At 39.7% G+C, this 27,375-nt stretch overlaps 1 protein-coding gene across 9 annotated transcripts in view; it reads left to right on the forward strand.

Annotated features, from left to right (window-relative positions):
- The window catches only part of opcml (opioid binding protein/cell adhesion molecule-like), a 2,143,861-nt gene that overhangs the window by 1,546,251 nt on the left and 570,235 nt on the right, over positions 1-27,375 (forward strand). For all 9 annotated transcript variants that reach the window (XM_073029750.1, XM_073029746.1, XM_073029745.1 and 6 more), the window contains one exon: positions 9,299-9,531. In XM_073029750.1, the coding sequence (XP_072885851.1) occupies positions 9,299-9,531 (233 nt within the window). The remainder of the gene's footprint in view (positions 1-9,298; positions 9,532-27,375) is intronic.

Here is a 27,375-nt window from a genome sequence, read left to right on the forward strand (position 1 = left end):
TTGATCATGCAACAGCTGTGGTAAAATACATAATGAGCTGAATAAGAATTGGTTGAAGACATCTGGCTTTTGTTGTTCAAGAGGGTGAAGTGTTTGTTTATTTATTTATTGAGCTACAGTGCAGAATAGGCCTTTACAGTCTTTCAAGCCGTGCAGTCCAGCAACCCGCAATTTAACCTTAGCCTAATCACAGGACAATTTACAATAACCAATTAACCTACTGACTGGTATGTCTTTGGAACGTGGGAGGAAACCAGAGCATTAGGAGGAAACCCGCGCATTCACAGGGAGAACATGCAAACTCCTTAAAGGCAGCAGTGGGAATGAAAGGTTTTCCCCTAGAAATTACCTCGTGCCTAAAGCATATTGTATAGGCAGTGAACATTTTGTTCAAGAGATGCCTCTGCAAAATTTTGTAATGGGGTTGGGGACAATATTGCATGCTTGCTTCATTCAATCTCCTTTCTTCTGCATGTTCTGCAATGGTGGTGCATGTGTAGGAAAACAGTAAGCCTTGGGACCATGAATAGTGTATTGCACCATCAGGAATAGTGTATTTGTAACCTTGGGGATCATATACATGTTTGTGATGGTAGCCAGCAGTTAAGATGAAAGGAAGAATGTCAAGGGACCAATGCTATTCATAGAAGATTGAATTAGTTGCAGTTTTATTGAACTAGATATTAGTTATTCTCATTAGGATGGTGATGTCAAGCTAGAATCAGTGTTCAGGATGTAAGGGAAATCAGGCTGGAGAATGATGGGGCAGATAAATTGGATTTGGGTGAGCAGATCTCTGAGAGATAGATTAAATTGAGGATTGGGCTGGATTTTGGCAGAGGAGATAGACTGCAACTGGTTGGCAGAGGAGCAGGGGTGCAGTTCCAGCCAGTTGAGAAATGGTTGTTCAGGGCCTAGGGTGAACTGCCATGACCAGGCATGAAGGAATTTATGTCACGTAACTGAAATGACACAGCTCAGGACCAACTATTGTAGGTCTCCTATCAGTGGTGAAGCAGGCCCAGCTGAAGTGGATCTTCACAATCATAGCATGACTTGCTCTCACATTTCTTGGGTTAACGGTGCATCAACAAAAATTATGGAGCTGGTTTCTAGGTGTGCAATGGACTCCATTGTATGTATTGAGGCTCCTCTCTGCTTGAGCCCCACAAAGGGCCTAGGAGAAAAATCAATCAACTTTTCTGAAAGGCACATTTTGCCCTAAATCTTGATATTTAGAAACTACATTGCAAACTTGTATTATAAAATCAAGGCATTGGGTTTTGAAATCCAATTTCTTGTCCTGTATGTTTCCTTTGATGTAGAAGGTGAATTTCTTTTGCCCAGTTTTGCAAAAAAACATGTCACTACATCCCTGCCTGGGATGTCACCCCACAGGCTATCGTGGCAGAAGTGTGAAGAGGAAGAGTATGTGAGTGAAGTGGTGGCTCTGTCTTCATGGTGCATGTTGAGAAAGGCAGAAGATGAGGCATAAAGTGCTTTCCACTCTGCTAACTGACTCTGACCCTCAGTACATACTGCAAAATCAAGCCTCTCAGCTGTGGACCAGTGGTAATACTCGCATCACTGCAGACTCACACTCCTGAACAATGGTGAGGGAGTTTCTGGAGGGGTAAATTTTAGATAAAGCAAGCCCCTGTCTGTCCTGAATTTAAACAGATGCCCAGCACCATTTTGAGCAAGGACATGGGTAGCTTTCAGTCAACTCTCTGAACAGGTTAGGTGATCATTATGTTTCTTGCTTTGTGTGGGAACTTGTTTTATGCATATTGGTTACCATGTTTCCTATTTTGTATCTGTATTTACACCTTAAATCTATCTCACTGGTTGCGGTAGCCGGCTGAAGTTACAAAAGCTCCATAGGTGTTCTTTTGTAGGATCTACCAACTGGTGTGTGTGGTGCTGATAAATCTGACTAGCCCTGGCAACAGTTCATTGTTACTTCAGAAACATAAGTTAAAAGTGGGAGGGGAATTCCCTTTGGGAAAGCCTTTAGTTATACTTAGAAAAATGATAGTTCCAAAACACTTGGCATATAACATTAAACCAAATAATGAGATTTTTTCCCCCTGAAATTGCTTCAAGTATTACAAGTCATATCGTGTTTCTACAGCTGAACAGCTTTAGGTGTCCATTTAATGTGATCAGTAAATCTTATTTTTGAACATTGGAAATGCGCACAGAAATACAAATCATGGAATAACTGTAATAATGAAAATGTTAACAGAAAACATTCTAATGTCAATGAATAATCAACCAGAAATTATGTGAGGTACTAAATCGATGTAAATCTGAATTTGAACTACTGTTATATATGATGCAACATGTTCTGGCTACCGAGGCCTGTCATTTTAGCTTGATAAGGGGAAAGTTGAAACAGAACTAATGGAGTGAGGCAGATGGTCCAGCAGTTTGAAGGTAACTTACAACATAAAAGAATATCTCCTGCTCAAAAAAAGAATTGCAAGTTATTTAAGTTATTTAAATATTTGTCAAATTGGCTACTTTCTCAGCCAATTTGACAAAAGCACACAGCTGATGTTCTGTTTTCACCACCACATCTGAGAACTCTGGAAGAAAATGGGGCAAAGTGCAGCTTCAATAGAATTGAAAAGGTCTAGGCTGAGACAGAGCATTGTCCTATAGTAAATGGTGAACCACGATTTGAAACATGGTGCCATGTTTAGCACTCATAATCAGACTAAGAGGGCAGAGTGATCATTATTTAAAGATTAAAGATTAGCTTTATTTGTCACATGGACAGTGAAATGTGTTGTCTTGTGTTGACAACCAACACGGTCCAAGGAATGTGTTGTGGGCAGCCTGCAAGTGTCACCATCTCACTAACCCTACTCGTAACCCTGTGTCTTTGGAATATGGGAGGAAACCGGAGCATCCAGAGGAAATATGGTCACAGGGAGAAGATACAAACTCCTTACAGATAGCGGTGGGAATTGAACCCCGATCGGCGATCACTGGTGCTGTAAAATGATTGTGCTAACCGCGATGCTACTGTGTCACCCTCTTAAACTTAAAAGGGATCGCACTACAGGGACGACAAGCTGCTGATACAAGTCACAAATTAAAATGTTGACAGAATGTATATTTACTCCTTGGTAAAAAAAATACAGAAAGACTGAGGAGAATGTTATTTGTTGCTGTAGAGAATATTCAAAATGAAACAAGATGTGAACGAGAAATGGAGTGATCTTGAAGGCAATGTAGGGAAAATGTGGGACTAATTGGATAGCTCATTCAAAGAAATGGTACAGACACAAATGTCTGTGCAGCTGTCTTCTTTCCTGTGTGATTTAGTATTTGCAAAATCATGAAAGAAAGACAAATGGTTAAAGAATAAGCCACAGGACTAAGTAATTTATAGACAGACTGTCATTAAGGTAGAAATCTCATTGAGACATAAATGTTTTCAGCAAGAATCGTACAAAGCAGCTGTGGCAATGCAGAATGATTTAAAAGATACATCTGCAAATGGAATTGTGTTTGTGGATGGTTGGCTTAGGAAAATGAAGTCCTCAGTGGGGGACTGAGTCAGATATTTCCTCAATTAAGGGTGAGCTGACTGAAATTGTGAATTGGCTTTGGGTCCAGATTTGACTGAAGAATTGAAGATCAAAATAGCTGCAGTTTTATTGAGCTGGATGTTAGTTATTATGAGAGACTTATGAATTGAATCAATGGGACTGCTCTTCATTGTGCACATCACCTTGATCTGCTTTTTGCCTATGGGTGATTTCACAGAATGCAGCTGCAAACAACAAGAATTAGAGATAGATGTTGCAGGCATTATGACAGCATGTGGGGATGCTGGGGAAAAAATGAAGCAAGAAGAACAGGTATGATAAGGCTAGGGGAGAAAAAATCTAGAGGACATGGGTTAAGGGTTGAAGGGGAAAAGTTTAAAGGGAACATTGGGGGGGGCTTCTTCACACAGAGAGTGTTGGGAGTGTGGAACGAGCTGCCAGATGAAGTGGTAAATGTGGGCTCACTTCTAACATTTAAGAAAAACTTGGACAAGTGCATGGATGAGAGGTGTATGGAGGGATATGGTCCAGGTGCAGGTCAGTGGGACTAGGCAGAAAAATGGTTCGGCACAGCCAAGATGGGCCAAATGGCCTGTTTCTGTGATGTAATGTTCTTTGGTTCTATAACAGCACAGAGTGAAAGGCCAAGTGGATTACTGTCACTGATTTGTTCATGGTCTGATAGTCAAGTGTCAAATGTGCTGCAGTTTCATGGCTGCTTCTGTTTTTTTTGTAGACAGCAGAAGCAACATTTATAAAGAGAATTTGTGTTTTCAAGGCTGCTTTTGGCCCTTCTAGAGAGAGGACTTACTTCAAAGCTATCTCCATCAAGTCTGCATTGAGGACAGGGTATGATCAAGTGGCCCATTGTTTGATTTGGGTGAAGTGGAGGAAGGTTTGGTCACTTTGCCCCTGTCTGTTTGGTTCTTGATTAGAAACGTGCACTTTTTTTCAGGCTTGTGAAACATGGCATCCTTGAACTTGAGTTTGAATGAGTTCTTGCCTCTGGTCCTTGCTTTATTCCCTTCCAGTGTTGGAATTGTTGAGTCTGAAATGCATCTGAGCAAAGAAATAAAACTGCTGGAGGAACTCGGTTGGCCAGGTACAAATTTTAGAAGACAGTCTACATTAGGGTTCAGACCCTGCATCGAGTTCAGTCTTTACATGTAACATTGACGGCCCATTTCCCTCTATGGATGCTACCTGCCCTGCTGAGTTCCTCCAGCAGTTTTTTTGTTCCAGATTCCAGCATCTGTGTCTTTAAACAGCTGTTGTCTGTGTTGATTTGGAAAGCTTTTGCATATCTCATTCTATAGTTATATGTCTCAGGAAAGTGCAAAGCAATTACCAGTGCACTCATTGGGACTAGGATTCAAGAAAATAAACTTGAAGTTTATGTTCAAATGTATAAATGTTATCCATAACACAATCACCCAATTGAACAGGTTTATACTGCAGTTGACATTTAAGACATGCAATTAAGGAAGCAACATTGAAGTACAATTGTACTCATATATAAAAGTAACTGAAGTGTTTGATGGTCTAATTATAAGAAACAACATTATAGACTGTAGTGCTGCTTGGAATATTCAATATATGCTCAGCTTTCTTGAATGTTGGGCTTGCAACATTAGCTAACGAATGTAATTGAGAGTTAAGTTGAATCAGTGCTTAGATTGTAGCTTCAGTGATGACCCTAATAAGTTATTGGCCAAATGTCTTTCCTGCTGTATTGATTGTTGTTGGCATTCCTGTTGTGATTATTGGTATTCATGGAGCTGGACAACATTGAGTCCAGAGCAGTTTGACAAATCAGCCGTAATATATCTGCTTAAGAAAGAATATGAGGAATGTGCCAGACTTAATTAATTCTTGTTGATTTTGACAAAGTGGTAGTGTTACACAACCTCCAAGGGAACAGCAGTAGTGTGGTGCAAACTAATTGGTGCTGTTGGCATTTTTTTTTACCCCTCCAACTTGATGCTGGTTGCTAATTAACATGACTGCAAAGTGCAGCCAGTGAAATAGTTTCATACCATTTTTGGCAAGAGATCCACATTGAGAGAGACTGCCACCACTTAAAGCCAGCCTGCATTAATTAGGAGGTACTTTGTGGTTAGAACAGGTGGTAGGTTTTGAGAAGAGCATTCTGATTTGAAATGCAGACACCTCACTCCTTGATCTGCACTGAACTTCCTGTAGGTAGGTTCCTTCTACAATAACCTAAGCAGAAATGGCTTCCAACTGAAAGACATTGTTTCCCATTCTCTTCCAGCCTGTGCTTTCTCTCTCTTCTATAGTTTGTCTTATTCTGTGTTCTCTGTTTATTCCCCTGGTATTATTATGTTGTAGAAGGATTATTTTCAGTGCAAATATATCTGAGTGATTGATTTGTGCAGAAGTCTTGAGGTCAAGGCAATGTCTTTCTTCATCTGTCACACCACTCTCTGTAGTATATACAATTACAGAAAGCACAAAATACTTGCTTGATCACAATAACTGCCAGTAGAAATCAATTAGCAACTTGAAAATGATTGATAGCTCTTTCAAATGGTGCTGTTGAACAGGGTGGGGTGGGTGGGAAATAAATGGGCACAAACATTTTGGGTTATTTAATGTGGAATATGGTCCCAGTGTACCCCTTTCTGTTGCCCCTCTGTGGTTCCCCCCTTTGCCTGTGGTTGATTTAAGCTTTCAAATAAAGTTCAAGATGAAAATTGATTGCATATCAGTGGCATAGGGAATTCAGTAATATACTGTATGTAAAGCAAATGTCCTCTTACCTATCTATATACAGATAGCTCAAAAGGTCCAGTGATAAGTTGATCAGGTGTTTCTGTTTATCCTCCAAAGTTTCAGGTGACAATTAAGAAAACATTATCAGACAAACTATCAGTGCTCATGTCTAAGATGATTTCTATCATTTTAGCTTTGGAATGGTTTGAAGAAGTATACCCTGATTATGTAGTGTACTTCTGTGTCCTGATTTGTTCTTGGTTTTGACATCTACTAAAATAGGTATTTCAAATTGTAGGCCAGGCATTCTCTGTGAGATTGGACAATGTTGGTTGAGGCTGCAAGATTTAGGTCATATGGATACCTGGCCATGTTGGGGTTGATGGAAATGAGGTGGCAGACGTTCTAGCCAAAGAATGTTTAAAATTAATGATATAAATGTCATGGTGCCTTTGCCTAAATGAGAGGTGAAAGCCGTAATTAAAAGTTTAGTTGATCACTGTGGCAACAAAGTTGGAGTAAAGAAAAGAAAGGACAGTACTTATATAAAATTCAACGGTTCGTGGAACTCAGCTGGAAGATGGGTATAAAAGGAGGGAAGTAGTAATACTTACACATTTATGCATTGGACGTTCTAGGGTGAACAATTTCTTGTTCAGAATTAATATGTATGATACAGGCATTTGTAGGCAGTGTACTTGTCAAGAAATGGTGCAGCAGATATTGTTTAAATGCAGTTCCTAAGAGGTGCGAAAGAAACCTCTAATTGCTAAACAGATCTTTGGGACAGACACAGTTGAACATGAAAAGTTTGCTTGGAGATCATTGCTATTGTAAAGTATATAAGTGTGATTCGACTTTCTGAAAAGCGTCATAGTTTTTGATATTATTTGAGTTTTCTTTTGTGGGGTGGGGAAGAATTTGGTGGGTACACTTCCTGACTCTTCACTCAACACTCCAACTCATTAGATGGCATAATGCACCTTATGTTCGTCTGCCAACCACCGTTAAACTTTACAAGAAGAAGTGGGGTAGGGTGTCCTTCCTCTGGTGAACATAAACCAAGTTTTGAATGGTGGAGACGATGTTAGCTCTGAGAAGGTGTTAGCTGAGCTCTGAAGCAGTGTTACTATCTGCCCACTTCTGGCATCCATGAATTGTACAGGCACAATCTGGAATTCATGTTAACCTACCCCCACAACTACACACTTGTGCCAGGTGACATTTGGGAATCAAACTTACAGTTTCTAGATCTCCATTTTGCAATTTAATGTCTTACAAATTAAGCCTAGTTATGCCTTAGAATGATTTGGCTGAAAATCAAGATGTCAATAGTGAGAAGGTTATCCAATGATAATGAGCTCAATTATTGGGACCATGGCATCAACCAGTCATAAAATACTCTGCTCTGCTTTGTCAGTGCTTTGTGCTTCTGCCTGCCTCTGTGCACCTTATCAGCTTCACACACATTCTTTCTGTCATGTAAATGTTTTAATTTTGTTTATCCTTAATGTGTTTTCTCCAATTGTTCAATAGTAATATAATTCTACCTTTTAACCATCTGCTTTTCATTCAACCTCTGGCAGATTATTATTTTCATATCAATGTTCTCTTTCTGCTTCTGCTGTTCATTTGGATCTTGTTTGTAGATAATTTTAACACGTTTACTTATGACTCGCCCAAGGTCTATTCAGCCTTTTCCAGTCACAAGTCTCCTTCCTTATCCTGATCCTGTTAACAATGCCAGACAGTTCACATTTCCCAAATATGAAAGGTCTGTACATGAAGCATTGGCCTATAACTTACTGTAAAATGCATCTGTGAAATCGGTGGCACCCATTGTTACTTTAGTTTTGAATTTGGTGCTGTTCAGTCAGCTGCAGCTGCTTATTTAAGCACTCCGAATCTCAACGTTGCAAGTATGTTGTTTGACTTTAAATTGCATGAGAAAATACCTTGCTCTTTTTCAAATATATTGAACTGATAATGTTCAGAGAAGATTATTCTTGGTTGCTTGCAACCAGAAGGATACCGCGGCAGTTGTGCATTGTTGGAATATCAGTAGTGGACTTTTACTTCAATATAATTATGTCCTGGATATGGACAAACCTTCAACACCGTAGGCCAGAGCTGTCTATTTCAGTCAGCACCTGTTTTAACAGCATTGCCTTCATTATAGCTAGACATCTTTTCTTGTATTTTAGATCTAGCTTTCATAAATCACAGTCCCACAGGTTTTAATTCTTATTGATTTTTTTGAGCAAATAGTCAATTTCACTTTTCATTTTAGATTTTGCCCTCTGTATTAATACAATCTTCATTTCCCCTCTGTGATTTAATATGAATTTAATATTCTAATATATGCTTTCTTGTACCAGCTCCGCTCTGAAAATTAACAAAAGTTGTGAGTAATTGGTTAAGAAATCCAGAAAATTATTTGCTCATTTGGACTGGTATCAAACATCCATTTGAGGGCACTTAGAACTTGAATTGCAAGTTTTTGGAGGAAAAAGTAATTAAAAACTTAGATGGACTTGATTATATCTAAGGAATGAGATTACCGTTAAATGGACTTTTCTTTCTACAAATGCCTGACCTGCATATTTTCTATTTATCCCTTGAGAGAGCCTTTCTTTCAATCCTGTGTGTGATGATTCCATTGGATGGAAAGTTTTATACTTCTTCCAACCATAAGTAAATCATGATGATTTTAGCAATACTGTATAGTGAAGAATAACTAAGCCTTGTGTTGCCTCTTAATGGGATTCCTTATGCTGCCAATATATTAATCTGAGAAGTGATAAATTATTTTTTAAATGTTAAAATATTGAAAATATCCAGCAGGTCAGGCGGTATCAATGTGGGACAGTTAATTTTTTTCAGGTTCAGCATCAATGCCATTTTGAAAATTGCACTTTTGTTACAAGTGTTGCAGTTTTGATATTTTCCACATGTCTCCATTTTTAAAGTCCTGTTTTTCTTTCCTGATTTCGTTTTAGGTGCTTAATTGACATTGGTGTGACACGTGTGGCATGGCTGAATCGCTCTAGCATACTCTACGCAGGGAAGGACAAGTGGTCACTAGACCCTCGAGTGGTTTTAGTGACAAACAGCAAAACAGAATACAGCATTCAGATAATGTCCGTGGATGTGTACGATGAAGGCCCTTACACTTGCTCAGTTCAAACTCGGAACCATCCCAGGACAACTCGGGTGCATATAATCGTACAAGGTAGGGTCCATTTATGATTGTTTCTGACAGTTGTTTATAACCATGTAGAAAAATTAAATTGACTACAATTAAAACTTTGAAGTGACAATCATCCCAAATAGTGAAGGTTAAAAATTCCTGCAACTGGTTTGGCCAATAAGCTTTCCTTATTACAGCGAGCTGAAAGAGAATTGAAACAAATTGAATATATTAATGCTTCTAATGACATTTTTTGCTAAACCTTTTCATTAAAGTCTTTCAAGTAAATTCAAACAATTTTAAAATTATTAGCCGCATAATTATTAGCCTTGTAAACGTATTCAACCCCAACCCTTTGTTCACATAAATGAGTATTTCAACCAGGGATTTTGATCAATTTAACTGAGAATTTTTATTTGTGAATCACATACTCCTTCTTTTCACAGTACAACCCAAAAAGTGGAAAATTGTTAAGATGAAAAACTAAAAATTCAAAAACTGAAATGTAAACAGTACAAAAGTATTCATCCCCCTTTGCTTGGTACAGTTGAACCACCTCTCCAGCTGTACAGCCAGTAGTTATTTTAGCTAAGTCTCCATTAGCTTTACACAACACGCTGGAGCAAGATTTGCCTATTCCTTCCAAAATTGCTCAAGCTGTGCCAGGTTAGTTGGAGAGTGGCAGTGGACAGTAATCTTGAGGTCTTACCAGAGATGTTTGATCTGGTTAAGGTCAGGACTCTGACTGAGCCACTCAAGGACATCAATTTTCTTCATTCGAAGCAACTCCATGGTTGCTCTGGCGGTGTGCTTTGGGTCACTGTCATGCTGAAAGACAAACTTCCTCCCCAGTTTTCAGCTTTCTGGCAGAGGCTAGCAGGTTTTTATCCAGGATCTCTGTATTTAGCAGCATTCATCTTCCCATCAATCCCGACCAGATTTCCATTCCCTGCTGTTGGAAAGCATTGCCACATCATGATGCTACCTCCACCATACTTTACAGTAGGGATGGTGTTTCCTGGCTGATGCATAGTATTAGATTTACACCGCATGTACTGCTTAGTGTTGAGGCCAAAATTTCCACTTTGGTCTTATCTGATCACAAGATCTTCTTCCACATCTTTACAGTGCCTTCTTAGTGATGCTTTGCAAAGTCTTTACGGGCAAGGATATGCTTTATTTTAAACCAGAGCTTCTTCCTTCCCATTGTTCCATAAATACCCTTCTCGTGCAAGACTTTAGAAATTGTGGAGCCATGAACTTCATCTCCAGTTGCAGCCACTGACTTCTGCGTCTCACTCAGAGTGACTGTTGGCATCACAGTAACCTCTCTTACAAGTGCCATTTTCTCTGGCAACTGGGTTTAGAGGGGTGGTCTGATCTAGGCAGTGTAGCTGTGTTTTTTTTTTCACTTTTTCACGATGCACTGCACTGAGCTCCGAGGTATGTTCAGTGCCTTTGAGATGGTCTTTTACTCTTCCCCAGATTTAAGAACGTAGAAAACCTACAGCACAACACAGGCCCTTCGGCCCACAATGCTGTGCCGAACATGTACTTAATTCAGAAATTGCCTAGAATTACCCATAGCCCTCTACTTTTCTAAGCTCAATGTACCTATCCAGGAGTCTCTTAAAAGACCCTATCATATCCACCTCCACCAAGTCACCGGCAGCCCATTCCACGCACTCACCACTCTCTGCGTTTATATTTTTTAAAAACCTACCCCTGACGTCTCCTCTATACCTACTTCTAAGCACCTTAAAACTGGGCCCTCTCATGTTAGCTATTTCAGCCCTGGGGAAAAAGCCTCTGTCTTTCCACACAATCAGTGCCTCTATTTGTGCTTTTCTATTATCATTTCCCTGACTTGTCTTGAATGTTTTTTCATCTTAGTTTTGGTTTGGTTTGTTGAAAATCTACCATACTGTTGGACCTAACAGAGGGAGGGTATATTAATTCTTATGAAATCATTGAAAATAGGTGATCCTCCAATTTTCTACATTAACTAAGTCAGTGAGTTGATAAGGTAATATAGTATATTGCACCTGAGGAAAGTTAGTATGGTAATAGCAAAGGGGATGAATACTTTTTCAGTCTCACAATTTTGCTTTTTAATTTTTAGTAAGTTGTTGACAGGTTTTAGAATGTTTCTTTTGATTTGACGTGATGTCCAATGTTTTTGTAAATTAGCTCAAAAATCCTTCTTCAATATATTTTAAATTTAGAAAATGAAACTGTAAAATGTGAAAATGGTTGTGGGGACTGAATACTTTTTCAAGCCACTGTATTGTCATCTGTGAAACCCATCACAGATACAAATGTGTAATAGTGATGTTGTATTTTTGTAATGTGCAGCTAGTTTTGCCCAGTGTGCACAAATGAGTGTGATAATTGATTTTTTTTTTTCAATTCTGACTTTGAAAACAGCTTGCCATTTCAAGATAATGCAAGAGTTTTGAATGCTCAGTCTTCAGCTCCTGCAGAGTTGCAACCATACTTGTATAGTTTCATTTCAGCCAACACTGTGGTTGGTGCACTATAGTCATTTAAAAATGCAGAAAAGCTAGCCAAGAGCTTGTGATATGGACAGGATCAAGTCTGGCTTTGATTCTCTTCACAGTTGAACAGCCAGCTAACTAACATTTCCTTGATTCAGACAGCCTGGCCAGCTGCCGTTCTGGAGAGCTTGCTAACCATGCCAGTTGATGTTCGCTAGAAGAAAGTACTATTAAATAATGTTGTTCATCATTTCAATTTTCCTCCTTTGCCTGGTAGTTTGTTGTGAAGTGCTATGATGCAGGTTTCACAATATTAATATATACATTTGGACTCTCACATGCATGGTAAGGTCTGAGGTTTATTCATATGAGAGTATGAAGTGAAATAAAGGCATTTGGAAATATTATAAATTTTGTTTTGATAGGGAAAGATACTGGTACCTTAATATATGAACAATATCTTCAGATTCAGGCTCCAGCTTCCACCCTAGATGTCACTCAGCGATAAACAGAAGAAAGGGTTTCTAATTTTGTTTGAGCTCTGTAATCTTTGTTTCCAACCTAGCTGTGAATGTCACCTCAAAAGTACTTAATTCATTGCAAAACCACTTGGCAATCTTCTGAGGCCTGGAAATGTGTGAGATAATTGCACCTCTTCCCTTCGTACATTTTTGTCTTTGTTATCCTATCACCTTCTTTTCCACTCCCGACAAAATTCTCTAAGTCAGTGCAAATTTTAGTCGGCATCAGGACTTTTCAAAGCAGTACTCTTGATGTGATCAAGAAGCTTGATATTTTGAATGAGGTCAGAGTATCTAAGGTTGGAAGAATTTGTGGACCAGTTGTTCCAATAGAATCAAATACAGAGGAGGATTGTGAGTGACAGTAATTATATTAGCATCAGGGTCTCGGTTCTGGGTCACTCTCATCTGAGAACATAGTGTAAAAAATATATAAAGGCAAAGAATAGGCCATCCAGCCCCTTGCACTTGTTGCATTTTATTCTGAGTTTTAGCAATTCTTTAAATATTAATTATCTATTGTTTGGTATTAACTATATATCTGTAAATTTATTTTCTCAATTTACCACAGTCAACTCATGCCTCATACCTACATTTAGATTTGAGCTCTGGTTTTAGATTGAATTGAACCACTGTCTCCACATAAAATTCCATCGTGTTATTTGATAGCTCTTACCTAAAGATCCCCAAGTGACATGAGTATTAATTAATACTTGCCCATTGCACTGTCTTAGAATTAAAATAGCCTTCCTTTGCCGGACAGATGCAAGATCATACAACGCAGAAACAGGCCCTTTGATTGAATGTTTGACTAAATGACCATTTCATTTATCACCATTTCTAGTATCCAAGACAGCTTCAAGGAGCGGTGCCTGAGGAAGGCGGCGTCCATTATTAAGAATCCCCATCACCCAGGACATGCCCTCTTCACATTGTTACCATCAGGAAGGATTCAGCAATTCAGGAACACCTTCTTCCCCTCTGCCATCAATTTTCTAAATAGACATTGAACCCATGAACACTACTTCACTACTTTTTTTTTTATCCTTTCCTTATTTATTATATTATAGCTTTCCGTCCTCCTTTTCTATTCAAGCTATGTCATATTAAAGTTAAACATATTGGAATATTGAATTCCCAACCCTGGTCATGTTGCCACCACATCTAAGTCATAACTATTTGATTCCAGTTTATTTCTACTTTACCTTTTGTCCTGTCACTAATGCTGTCTTCATTCAGATAAAGAAACTTTTGGTTTTATCTTCTACTTCAACCAATTCTAATTCTAATTGGAGGTATAAATTCTAAGCTTATAGGCAGTGCCCTTTTTCATTACTCATCTCATTACTGTGTTTATTTCTCTTTTCTCTTTAACTTTCTGTATTTCCTTTTTTTAGAGATGCATATTTCATGTCATCTGAAGTAAACAGATTTTGTCCCACAGGAATTCACAATCTCTGGCCAATCACACTGTGTACTCTGGAGTTACTTGAAGGCGGCTGTTAAAATTGCAATGACAGGCATTGACTTGATGAGAAGGAAGGGACTGTCAGATTGGTACTCAGTCAGGCTTGGGTGGTGGCAGACTCTGGTAAAGGCTAGGGAAAGCAGGTTTAGTCAATTTGTTTGATGTGGTGACAGGTACAACCAAAAACCAGTTCCCATCTGGTTGACCAGCGCACACACCTCTCTGTTAGAGGTATGAGTGAGGGAAAGCATCATGATATTTGTGACTTTACCTTATCGCTGCCATTCAGTTCCTCTTGAGAGGATGCAAATTTTATAAAACATGGAGTACCTGTAATTTATACATAAAATTTCATTTCAAGTTTTGTGAGGGAGGAAACGGGCCATTTAAAAAATATTCCTGACAGTTTTATTTCAAACTACTGCAATAAATCCAGCAGTAAGATTGCTATGATGACTTTGCAATTGTCATTTGTCTTGTATGAATATCATCTATGCTTAAAGTGTGAGATAGTTGACTGTGCATGAAATAAAGTCCACTAATGACAGATAATGAAGAGAATTAAAGCAAGACTGAAATCAGTACTTTGTATAAATACAAACTTGTGCCCATGGTGGCCATGAACCTGTTTATAAATTGGTCTTCAGTCTCTTGACTTTGCCCTTGTAAAATGGCATTGTTTGAATCTTTCAAACAGATGTAGTCATGAACTTTTGAAAGTCTTTTCTCCTTTTAAAAAAATCTTCTGAATTTGTTTATGTAAAGTTAGAGGAGCTTAATTTATTAGCAAGCAAGCTAAAATTGTTAGCTTGACATAGACAGCTACATTTAAATTAATATATTTTTCAGGACAGTTCACTATTGTCCTGAGGTTGAAGAGGATAATAAGATATACATAATCCGCTCAGATAAATCCTGTATGATTTTCTGAAGACTCCAGGATATGACTTGGGGTACATATAAAGAGATAAAACAACACTATCTAATCAGGATTTCATTTCAAAGTGCTGATGGCTATTGATTTTAGTAAATTTTAAAATGAAACCTCTGTAATTTTCATTTTGGATCACTCACAACTAACTGGCTAATAATGCAAGAACAAAAATCATCAGTCTAAGTTTGTACACTGATAAGTAAAGTTCCCACAAGATAATTCTAGTTTTTGTAAATGATTTCCTTTCCTGGTGGTTGGGGAAGCAAGGGGCTGGGCAGTGTAGTTCACATATGGGCAGATATACAAGATTAATTTTATAGAAACTGTGCCTGCACCAAATGTATTGGATGCCATCAATGTTAATGATAAACTCCGGGCCTTAACTTTATCACCCAGAACCGAGTGATGTAGCCTGGCAGCAAACGTCAGTGCTGCTTGTAGGGATTCTAGCCTCGGAATGCTTTTTAGCTGAAGGGTGAAAGGCTTGGAGGTGAATTGAGGAAAAACAGCTATTCATTTGAAGAGTGGTGGGGACAGGCAGAGTGGGAGAGGTGGAAGGGAGATGGGTCTAGCTTAAACTGCATATCCACAAGTTAGCTTCCCAGCAGTTAGCTCCTTCAAGTCTTGTGGGCTTTGAGTGTGTGGACTCTGAATGAGTCGCCAGCGCATATTGCAGGCGGTTGGAAAGTAATGGTGTTGGCATTCACGCCGCTGCCTGGGTCTGGCATTCTGTCTGCATCAAGTACACACAATAAGCCATTTGGTTCTTGGAATGATTTGCACAGCCCTAAACCGACTTCAGCGATGGAATACTACAGGCCATTCTTACATGGACTTGTTGCTGATTATGTCTCTGTACTTTGCACTAAGTTCTTGTTTCATATGGACTTTTTTTTTCCTCTCTCTCTCTCTGAGTTGTCCATACATACGTGCTGTTGAAAGCAAGTGTTTCATTGTATCTCATTGTACTAGTGCTTAGGTCACTAAACTCGACTTGCCTTGAAATTTGTGGTCCTTTCACAGAGGTTCTTTAATTTTAATCAAATTCAAATGTTTTATTTTCAAAGTGGATTGTGTAGGACTCCGAGTTGATGTTGCTGATCTAATTTCCAGGGAACAGTATGTCTGTGAAATGCTTCATCATTTGGGTAGAAAATGGTGGTGTTGAGCTGTTCTTTGCTATTTTGAGAATGGCGTACAGTAAGCAAGTTCTAATAAGAGAAGAGATAGAATTTGGATGCTGTTGAAATAATGGTGTAAACAATAAAAGAGGAAAGACTATTAGCAAATACAGAGTCTGAAGGTCTTCACTAATGATCCATTGATCTGTGATCAGGTCCCTTTTTGAGGGAGCTGTGGAATTAAAAAATCAGTTATAATTCTGTTTTTGGAGTAATGGTCTGTTTGGCTGCTGACAATTCTGTGATGCTAAAAGTACTTGCATTTAGATCAAGAGGCTAGGACCCAGGTTTTAATTTTCCAATCAACTTTCCAGCTCTTAGCTTCATCCCTCCCCCTCCAGTCTTCTCCTATCATTTTGGATTTCCCCCTCCCCCTCCTACTTTCAAATCTCTTACTATTTCTTCTTTCAGTTAGTCCTGACGAAGGGTCTCGGCCCGAAATGTCGACTCTACTTCTTCCTATAGATGCTGCCTGGCCTGCTGCATTCCACCAGCATTTTCTGTGTGTTACTTTAATTTTCAATGTGTTTCTTCAAGGTGGGACAGAAATAGTTCGCAGCAGCACCAAACACTGCATCACTCATGATATTGTTGGTGATTCCAGTCCAATTTTTGCGACACTTAGCTTCTAGGCACCAATGTGAGGTGGCAAAATACCTGGAGACCGTTTATTTAAAAAAAATAGTATCAGCATACATGGATTCCTTTCAATCAATATGGGAAAAAGTAGAGCGATAACGTCAACTCCATAATTACTGAAAATAAGACAGCATGTGAAGTGACAAAATGAGCCACAAGACGTCTTCAGGAATCAAAAATAATGACTCATCTTGAAAGTGGCACTTCTCGAATCTATGCCTCCCACATTACAATTTTATTCAGATTCTCAAGTCCTGATATTTTATTCTTTCATCCAGTTGGTGAAAAGTTTTGCGTTCCAGCCAGTTATGCTACAAAGTCATTTGAAGTTCTCATTATACTTGTCAGAGACGTTGTTCATTTTTCGATGAATAGTACACGTGTCAGCTTTATTTAGAGTTGGAACTTGCCTTTGATATTTTTTCAGGTGTGTATGAATATACCCTTGATTGTGTCCCTTCAATAAAACTTGGACCCAACCCATTGTGTACAGAGGATTGTCCTGGGTACTTTTCCTGCAGTAGAAACCAACTCATTTTCCTGTGTGAGTTTATAAAAATGCATACAGTATGTAGTGCTGCAAGCCATGCTATTGGAAGGATATTTAGATTATAGAGCAGTTTTACCACAAATTCACAGGCACAAAGACACACAAGTGCTAAGGAAGGCATAGTATTTAGGGAAATTTTCACTTGGACACTAAGTTTGTATCTAATGAGGTGAAAGAAATGGAACAGCAAAGTCAAGGACTTTCATTTATGAAGAAATGTCAGGCAGTCCCAAAATGCGAAAAACCAATAAAAAAAACTTATCACGTGTGGTTCTCTGTTTTGAGGGATTGTAGCAGTCAATTTCTGTGCTGCAAGGTTTCTTAAACGATGGAGTGAAAACCATTTAGTTGGTTGTATTGATATCGGTTGAGAGATATATGCTAGAAACTCCTCCCGCAGAGTACCCTTTTCTAATCCAAATTGTGTACTGCAATATTTTGCTCCCTCCTTCAGGTTAGAGTTGATTTGGGTTTAACATCCGATCTGAAGGGAAGCTGTACCTCTGTGTATGGAACTCTCCAGTAAAGCATTGGCCTCAATTATGTGCTCTAGTCTGTGAAATGAAGCTTAAGCCTCTATGACCTTGGACTCGGACAGGAACGTTTTTGCAATATCAGTGCTGCCTGCTATGATAAATACAACTAGACTGAGGAATCTAAACTGAAGTAATACAGTTGTAAGATCAGATGTGAGGGAGTTTAGAAAGGAAACAAGGGAATCCTTTTATACGGAGGCTATGCAGTGTCTATAAGGGATAGTAATTGATGCAGAGACCATGTCAGGTGAGAAAGTAAAGACAATCTTTTGGTGAAGTGAATGAAAACACAATGATTTGTTTGGGTCAGTTGTTCAGTTTCTTACTAAAATCTATGTAATACTCAATTCGCTTGTAAACTTATCAAGATAACATAGCCAAAGCTGTAAATTTGCCATGCCTGAATCAACTGGTATGAAGACCATATTTTTGTTCACCAGGGTTAAGCACCGTAGTTTCATTTTGCATCTTAAGTGGAAATGTAAGGGGCAATTTCCATCTGCGTGTCTGAAGAGGTTCCACCAATGACTTGTACTGTGCAGTTGTTGAATTTACACCCTCGTTAGTATGTCCATGACAATATACATGAACTTGACGAACTATTATTTCCTATCCTCCTGAGCAGGCCAGCCTGAATCTGTTTGGTTCCATGAAAGAAGCTGTCATTGGAATCCAACCCCACTGAAAAATGAAAGTGGGAAGATGATTTGAGACTAGTAGAGACCCAAGAAAACTCGACTTGACATTATTTTTCAACCTGGAGGAGCACTCCTGCAAAGTTGGACATCGAAGAAAAAGTTGAGGTTTCAACTGCCTGATTTCCTCCTCATTGCTCTTTCAGAAGAAGTACCTTTTGACTATCGGACTGTAAGTGTTGTAAGGGCTGCAGGAGTGACTCAGGTCTTCACAGGTTCGTGAGTCCAATATCAATGGCAGAGAAATTATTGTAAACTAATTCAGACTGACAGGATTAATCTGGAAAGATAATCCATTAAAATGATCAGAATGGCTTTGTTGAAGAGATTTCAATTTGGTTGAATTGCTTCAAGAGGTCATGAAGTATATCAACAAGAATGGTCTGGTTAATTTGCTCTGTGTGGATTTAATGAAGGCTTTTGACGGGACCCATGTGGGAGACTGGTTCAAGATGCAAGAGTCCACAGAATCTGGGATGTTTTGGCAAGTTGGATCTGAAATTGGCTTGGTGATAGGAGGTCTTGATGAAAGGTTGCTTTGTGCTTGGAAGCCTGTATCTAATGGGATATCAGAAATGGGTTCTGGGACCCTTTCTATTTGTTAAAATCTATATGTTGTCTTAAGAACCTTGTCTACCTGTATTACTTCCTTCAGAGACTTGCAGTTCTATTTTCATTGTCGTGTTATGAAACATTGGTTAGACCATTGCTGAAATAGCTTTACAGTTCTGGTCACCATAATAAAGGAAGGATGTGATTGCACTGGAGCTGGTACAGAGGAGACTCATCAAGATATTGCACGTAATGCGGCATCTCTGCTTTGAGGAAAGTCTGATTCAGCTAGGTTGTTTTCCATGCAGTGGAGAAGACTGAGAGTGGACCAGACTGAGGTACACTAAACTGAGAGGCAGTTAGTGAGAAACTTAGCAGAGGGCAGAGGTTCAGGGCAAGAAGTAGAAGATATAGAGCGTATTTGAGTGAGACTTAATGCATCCCGAGGGTGACAGTTCTGCAAGGCACTAACTGTGGGGTCAGGGAGGCACACACAATAATGATATAAGACCATAAGATATAGGAGCAGAAGTAGGCCATTTGGCCCATCAGATCTTCTCCATCATTCAATCATGGACTAATCCAATTCTTCCAGTCATCCCTTCTCCCCATACCCTTTGATGCCCTGGCTAATCAAGAACCTATCTATCTCTGCCTTAAATGCACCCAATGACTTGGCCTCCACAAATAAAGATATTTAAGTGTATAGAGAAGCATTCAAAATACCATGGCACAGAAGGTTCATGCACTGTCTTTCTCTCTCCCCCCCCCCCCCCCCCGTGCAGCCCCAGATATTTAAAGAATTGCTTTCATGTTTCTTTGAGGTGTCTTATTATAATGGCTTAACTTAAAAGATTGCTTTCCAAAAGCCAGCAAAAAGTTGTTCTTTGTGAGCCTAACTGCTGTCATTAAAATTTTCTTGGGTTTAGATATAAGGTTATTTAACTTGAATTTCAATTGTGGCTTTGAAATTGTGAATTAGAAAACCAAATGTTAAGCAGATTAGCCTGCTTAAGAGGTGAGCAGAAAAAAAATCATGTACGCTTCAATTTCCAAAGTTGAATTTACTTTTCTTCACTGCGCACTGTGGTTAGGAGTTGGTGACTGGGTTGCATTGATCCTCGATTAAGTAGGGACATTGGGAGAGAGCATAATACATTGGGGTCAGGAGAAAAGCTCGAGTCATCAAGGAAACAGGGATTGGTAATGCTACTATAACTAGTGAAGCGTGGGCTGAAGATAAGATGGGAACCCTACATGAAGATAAAATGTTGTGAAGTGACTGCTGTGATGGTGCTATGGAGAGAAGACTATTTGGGGATTTGTACTGAAGGAAGAGGATGTTGAAGACTTCATTCACTGCAGTATAGAGGCAACTATCTGGGTATAATGATGGAGATATTTTGAAAATCAACAAAAAAAATTGCAGATGAAATTTTTCAGAATTAATTTCTGTAAGGGATTCCTAGTTCCAAGATTCCTCCGTTAATAACGGTATGTAAGTAATGGGATAATCATGAAGAAAATGTATGAATTGTACTTACCCCTTTATTGAAGTTCCCTTCAAGACTGTCTTCATTTCCAAAGGCATGCACAAGGCAAGGAGTGAGACATGCTGATTGACGACTGAAGCTGCAGGATGTGGCATTTAATTAAAATGCAGCAGTTGTAGATTGTCAGAAGTACTATTGACAGACTATGGTTATTGCTACTGCATGTTTTATGTACTAAAGATTTAATTTTGTAATGTTTGAAAGATTGATCATTTTTTTTGCTCTCAAAGCTACGAGTAGCTGCAGCAATAGAATGATTATGCAGTCCAGTCAAAATATTATGTATGATAATCAAAATCTTTCACTGTATCAACAAAAAGCTCAGATTCTATATTACGGTTATGTATATCACTCAACTGCAATCATGAATAATTACTCAAAGAAGATAACCTGTCATAAAAATTGTAAAAAGAACAAATGTTTTTAATACATTTATTTGTTGGAGTCTTTGTTCTCCTTCAATAACGGAGGATAAATTGGTTTCCTTTCAAGATTTGAGTGGTATAATTTTGAATTGAGCTCTTCATATTTGGATTTAAACACGAGGGGAAAATTCATGTAGCTGTAGAAAAAAATGAGATCTGGCAACTTGGGATGGCAAATGTACTTGAAAGAAAGGCTCATTGCTAAGAAATATTCAGAGAGAGATCACCTTAACCGTACCAATAATCAACACAAAAATGCTAGAAACACTCAACAGGTAACCCAGCATCTGAGGAAAAGTGTTCAAAGTTAATATTCCAAGTTGCATATCCTTCGTTAGCTTTCCACAACAACAACCAGTCCTGTTGAGTATTTTCAATAGTTTCTGATGAAGGGTCTCTGCCCAAATGTCAACTGTTTGTTCACCTGCATAGGTGCTCCCTGATTGCTGACTTCCTCCAGCATTTTGTGTGCGTTGCTCAATATTTCCAGCATCTGCAGAACCTTTTATGTTCAACAATTTCATCTCTTGTTTCAGATTTCTATCTTCTGCAGTTTTTGATGTTCATTTTAAACAGCAGTGAACTGTTTCCCAGTGGGCAGTGTGTGAATGAAATGGCATTTGTGTGCCCGCATGCAGCTGCTGTCTGTGAATTGTAGTGCTTTCAGATGGGAGAAAATCCACAATAGCAATTTATTGAAGTAAAAATAGTTCAATGCAGCATTTTCTTGACTAAAACTCAGTTTGACTTCAGGGAAAACATAACAGCCATTTAACACACCAAAAATGGGTGAAATCCAATTTCTAGGTCTGTTTCTTATCTCTGCTTTAAAAGGTTTAGATGTTCATGGAAACTATTTCAACTTTCATGGTTATATTTAGCCAGAAGCTTTAAGACTGTAACAATATCATAGAGTTTCTATGGAAGAAGAAATGCAATATTGCAAACTATTGGTCACCCCACATCATTATGAAGTAATGTTCATTATAACGTGCATGTATCCCTCTTTGACATGGGTTCTCATTCAGTCCTAATAAAACTCTATGAATGTAGTTCATCTTTCACCTGGATGCTTTAGTTTCAATGAACACTGGCCCCCTTGCTTCCCTCTGATACTAGTATTAATTCTCCTTCTGTCCTTTAATTCTTTCCCCACAAGACATTGCATTTTGCCCTCTCCTCCACCGATCAGCTCTTCACCTTCCTCCCATACTTTTTACCTCAATTTTTTTCCTCTACTCTTACAGAAAACCATTGACTTGTTTCAATCTCTCCAACTTCTGCTTGGCCAATGATGCATTTCCAATGTTTTTTGCTTCAGTTTAACACTTTTAGCAGCTGCAATATTCCAACTGCTTTCTTTTTGTAGAGATTACATTGTGTTTAACCCATTAGCAACTTTGCGTCTCACAGTTTGTAGTCATGATGCTGAGCTATATCCTAGGATACGCTGGGACACATCATCAGTGATTTAACCTGGGGTCATCGGGTGATTTGGGTCTTTCAGCATCAGACTCTCGTGCCCAGGTGACCCAGCCTGGGTGGATCAGGCCCTGAGTTGTGTCCCAGCAGCACTGGTCCATGGGTTCACACCTCTTGATCCAGAGCCATGTGGAGTCTCGCTCAGCAGCCTCTGAGATGGTCTTGATGGCTCTTTTCTTTGCACCCTCTGTAATGCCAAGGAGAGAGTAGGTTCTGCACGGCGAGCAGCCAGCACCTCTACAGGCTCACATTGTGCACCTCTGCACCCCACCTCTATAGAATCACATTGTGCCCTCCACTCCTCTCTCTGGCACTGATCTACCAGCTCCTGGTATATGGTTTTCTTGTGTTCAAACACCTCCTCAATCCTGCCTCGAGATTTCTGACAGAATAACCATGTCAGGCCTCGGGGATGATGAAATGAAGTCAGGAAACTTTAATTGCTTGCCAAGATCGATTTTCAGTTGCCAGTCAGGTGCTGTGATGACCAAGCCTGCTGGTGATCTGGACTGAGGCTGTGGTTGGTCTCTAGCTTTGACAAAGGCTATGGGCTTTCTGGGTTGGCAGAGGTGCCTACTGTTGTTAATGGCCAAGGAGATATTTTCTCCCACTGCCTTCAGCACCTGGTCATGGTGCCAGCAGTAGCGGCATTCTCCCAGAGCTTTTAAACGCAGCTGAGGATATGCTCCAGTGTCCCTCAGCCGGGCGGAGAGGACATGATGGTGTCTCGCCTTTGTCCCAAGCAAAAAAGTTCACTGGACTAGGCATGACGTCGCACAGAGCCTGGATCATGAACTTCATGCACTGGGGTTCTGCCTTCCAGCTATTGGACCAGGAGATCTTCCACTTCAGTATACCCTCCCACCTAATCCAAGCTCCCTGTTGCCCCATTCCTACCATTCTTGGTGGTACACACCTCCTCAACAGCTGCTCACACCTCTCTCTGGACCCGTTTGTTGTCTGTCCCTGCCCTGGGCGCTGACAAGGTGGGTTGAAGGGAACCGGCCCCAGCCCTGACTGACCAGACACCACTATCCCTACCAGATCCCTCTGCCTCAGATGTGACTTGGCCATCTCCACTGCATCCTGGGCCTTCTACTTCCTGCCTGTTCGGACCTCAATGCCTGCTGATGAGACCTTGAGCCTGCTGAATCTGTGTACAGCAGCAATGCTCTTGTGCGGGAAACTATTAACTCCTTGTTCAGGCTGCTGAAAGGAAGCTGCAGTTTATTCCTCTTCTCGTTCAGGGCAATGCTGCTCAGGCTATGCGGGAGGCCCAGTCATCTTTGAAGGTAGCCATTGATCTCTCTTTCAAGAACCTCAACTGTTGACATGGGTATCTCATACCAGCGTGGGCTGGAAGATTCAGGGGACGATGCCATGCAGGTAGATCCAGGCCTTGACCTTGCCAGGTAGGCCTGACTTGTCCACTGGTGAGCTGTATTTCTAACTGCTTTGTGGTTTTCCGGATGGCAGCCACATCTTAGGCTAAGTCAAAGACCTTCCCCAGGCTCTTGGCTGGTTTCTTGGAGATGGATGGGATAACAATCCCATCCAAGAGGGAAAGCAGAACTTCTCTGTGAGTCTGCCATTCTTTAACACAGAGACCTGGATTTCTCTGGCTTAAAGCTTATCCTTGCCCATGCAGCGAGTCTCTTTAGCCCCTGGAGGATCCATCTACTGCCTGAGACTGATGGAGTTGTCACCGGGAGGTCATCCATGAAGACTCTGATTGGGGGCTGCCACATGCCTGTCTTAGTCAGAGGGCCTCTGCGCTCCACTTCACTGCCTTAACATGGTCAGGGAGAAGACAATCACCGATCTTGTACATTTGGTTATAATCCCTTCTCAAGCCAGTGCCAGTCTGATGTGGCTGATCCTGAGGAGACTCTAGATCTCAAGGATGAGGAATTTTATCTTCCTTGGAACATGATATCAGTCCAGCGTAATCTCCACCAGCTTATGTGATAATGAGCTGTATACATTGTCAAAGTCTAGCCATAGTACGACTAGGTCCCGCTTTCCCTCGTGCACTTCCCTGATCAGCTGGGAAACCAACTCCATGTGTTCCAGGCACCTTGGCACTCCAGGAATCCTTCCTTTCTGGACAGATTGAGCAATGTAACTGTTTTTGAGGAGAAACTCAGTTAGGTGAAGCTGGAGACTGCTGAGACAAATGAAGTTTACAGAATTGCCTTGATATTAACTTGCAACAAAAAAATGGCCAGGGTCCAAATGTTGTCCCCTCATAACATCAGGGTCTTGCGTGACATGATGTCATCATGTAGTGGGGAAGGTATGCTCATGAAACAGCTGATTTAAAAAATATATATATATTTAGAACTGCTGATTTAAAACCAATCCTGTAATTTTGCCAGCTGTTTAAGCTGTCAATTATGTTAAATTGAATGGTCCCGACATGAAGGTTAATGAGCATAATAAAACAGGAGTGAACCACCCCAATTCTTAAACATGGAAATCCTTAATCAACTTTCTCTATTTATGCACTGCCCATTTAAAGAAAAACGCCAAAAATATTATCTTTTTGGAAGCCAGGAAAATAAAAAGAAAGTTGTGTTTTAGGAGGGAGTTAACATTCCATTTTCATATAGCATGCAGTTAGTTCAACAATGATGGAATTGAGCTTAGATTTATCACCTGTAGCATGATGGGTAGCACTCTTGTCTCCACAAGGTCACATCCCATATCAGAAACTGGAGCAATGAAGTGGCTTAGAGTGTCTCTAAGATTGATTTACGGATTATGTAAACCAGTGCGGAAGCAGTGCACTATCACAAGTGTTGTCTTACCAATGAGATGTTAATCTGAATCCCTGTCTGTTCTCTTCGGTGTGCATGAAGAAGAGTTTGGAAACTTCTCAATATCTTGGCGAAAGTTTATTCCTTACCTGCTGCAACTAAAACATTAAATTACCACATTGCGGTTTGTGGTGTGCACAGTTTACTGTCGTGCTTCCTGCATTTCTGATAGATTTTATTTGCTGCAGGGTACTGAGGGACATCTTGAAAACTATGTGAAAGGTCCTTAGTAAATTGACGTGTCTTTTTTTGTGGACATTAATGAGGCAAGTGTGTTAGTTCTTGAAGAGTGCAGCCTGACAACCGGTGTCTCTACAATCCCATGATTAGAAATTATGCACCAAACTCTTTAATTAGTTCAAAGGTTGATAGCTAAATGCTTTTAGTGAAACACTAATCATTTAGAACATACAACACTGGTGATTTGACTCAATGTTTGCCATATTTCACTCTAAATTTAGATTTAATTATTGCTACATGTTGTGTTCTTATGGTTGAAATTTGTGTCATGTGCCCTGATACCATTGCCATCAAAATATTTTGAAGTTGACAGTATTGACTCCAAATGAGCAAAACCATTCAACAAAGTTTGTAAAATGAAAAGTTTGGTGAACAAAACAATCTTGCGTATTTAGTCTTTCCCTTTTCCACTAAATTTGGTCTATCTAATGGTCTCATCTGTTGCAAATCTGTTAAATCTTAATATGTAATGTTTGTTTTAGTTGTACTCTGCATGTACAACACGAGCATGTTATGCAACACCTGTTAGGACACCACTTGACAATAGAGTATTCCTTGCCATGATATTACATAGAAAAATGTACCGCAGAGGAGATTTATAATGTTGTTGCCAGAACAGGAAAATGTTAGCCAAGTTGGATTAGCTCTGTTTTTATTCTTTGGTTATAGAATGGCAGAGGGGAGACTTTATTAAATATATCAAGGTATTTGAAGCCTAGCAAGGGTAAATAAGAACATATCCTTTAGCAATTGGGTCAAAAACAGTGGGACACGGACTTGAAGTAATTAGTAGGGGGATGTGATGGTAGGTGAGGAAAAGAAGAGATTTTTGGACCAGGCAGAGATATTTACCAGCTGACCTGGTGCTTGAGGCCTAAACCCTGTTTGCAAGCAACAAGTATAGGGATGCCCATTTGTTAAGTGGTGATTTCTAAGGCTCTGGATGTTGTAGTGGAAGATGGATTCAGATTGTTTGATTTATTATCATATGTACATTGAAACATACAGTGAAATGTAGTATTTACATTAGGACCATGGAATCTGCTCTGCATTCCATCATGGCTGATTTATTGTCTCTCTCAACTCCATTCTCCTGCCTTCTCCCCATAACCTTTGACAACCTTTCTATTCAAGAACTTATAAACCTCCACTTTAAATATACCCAATGACTTGGCCTCCACAGTCATTTGTAGCAATGAATTCCACAGATTCACCACCCTCTGGATAACAAAATTCATCTTCATCTCTGTTCTAAGTGGACATCCCTCTATTCTAAGTATGTGCCTTCTGGTTCTCCATTCACCCACTATAGAAAACATCTTCTCCAGATCCACTCTGTCTCGGCCATTCAATATTTGATAGGTTTCAATGAAAACCTATTTCATTCTTCTGAACTCCAGTGAGCACAGGCCCAGAGCTATCAAACATTCCTCATACGTTAATACTTTCATTACAAGAATTATTCCCGTGAACTTCTTCTCGATGCCAGCACATTTTTTCTTACATAAGGAGCCCAAGACTGCTTACAATACTCCAAGTGTAGACCGACCCATGCCTTATAAAGCTTCAGCATTATATCCTTGGTCTTCTAGTCCTCTCTAAATTAATGCTAACATTGCATTTGCCTTCCTTACCAACGTCTCAACCTGCAAATAAATCAATCTGCATCAATTCTGTCATCCAAACCATTGATATATAATGTGAAGAGCAGTCCCAATACAGAACCCCTGCAGAACACAACCGATCACTGGCAGCCAATGCTGAAGCTTTAAAACTTTAAAGCTTTAAAATTG

Source organism: Hemitrygon akajei, chromosome 26 (assembly GCF_048418815.1).
Source record: "Hemitrygon akajei chromosome 26, sHemAka1.3, whole genome shotgun sequence".
Lineage (NCBI taxonomy): Eukaryota > Metazoa > Chordata > Chondrichthyes > Myliobatiformes > Dasyatidae > Hemitrygon > Hemitrygon akajei.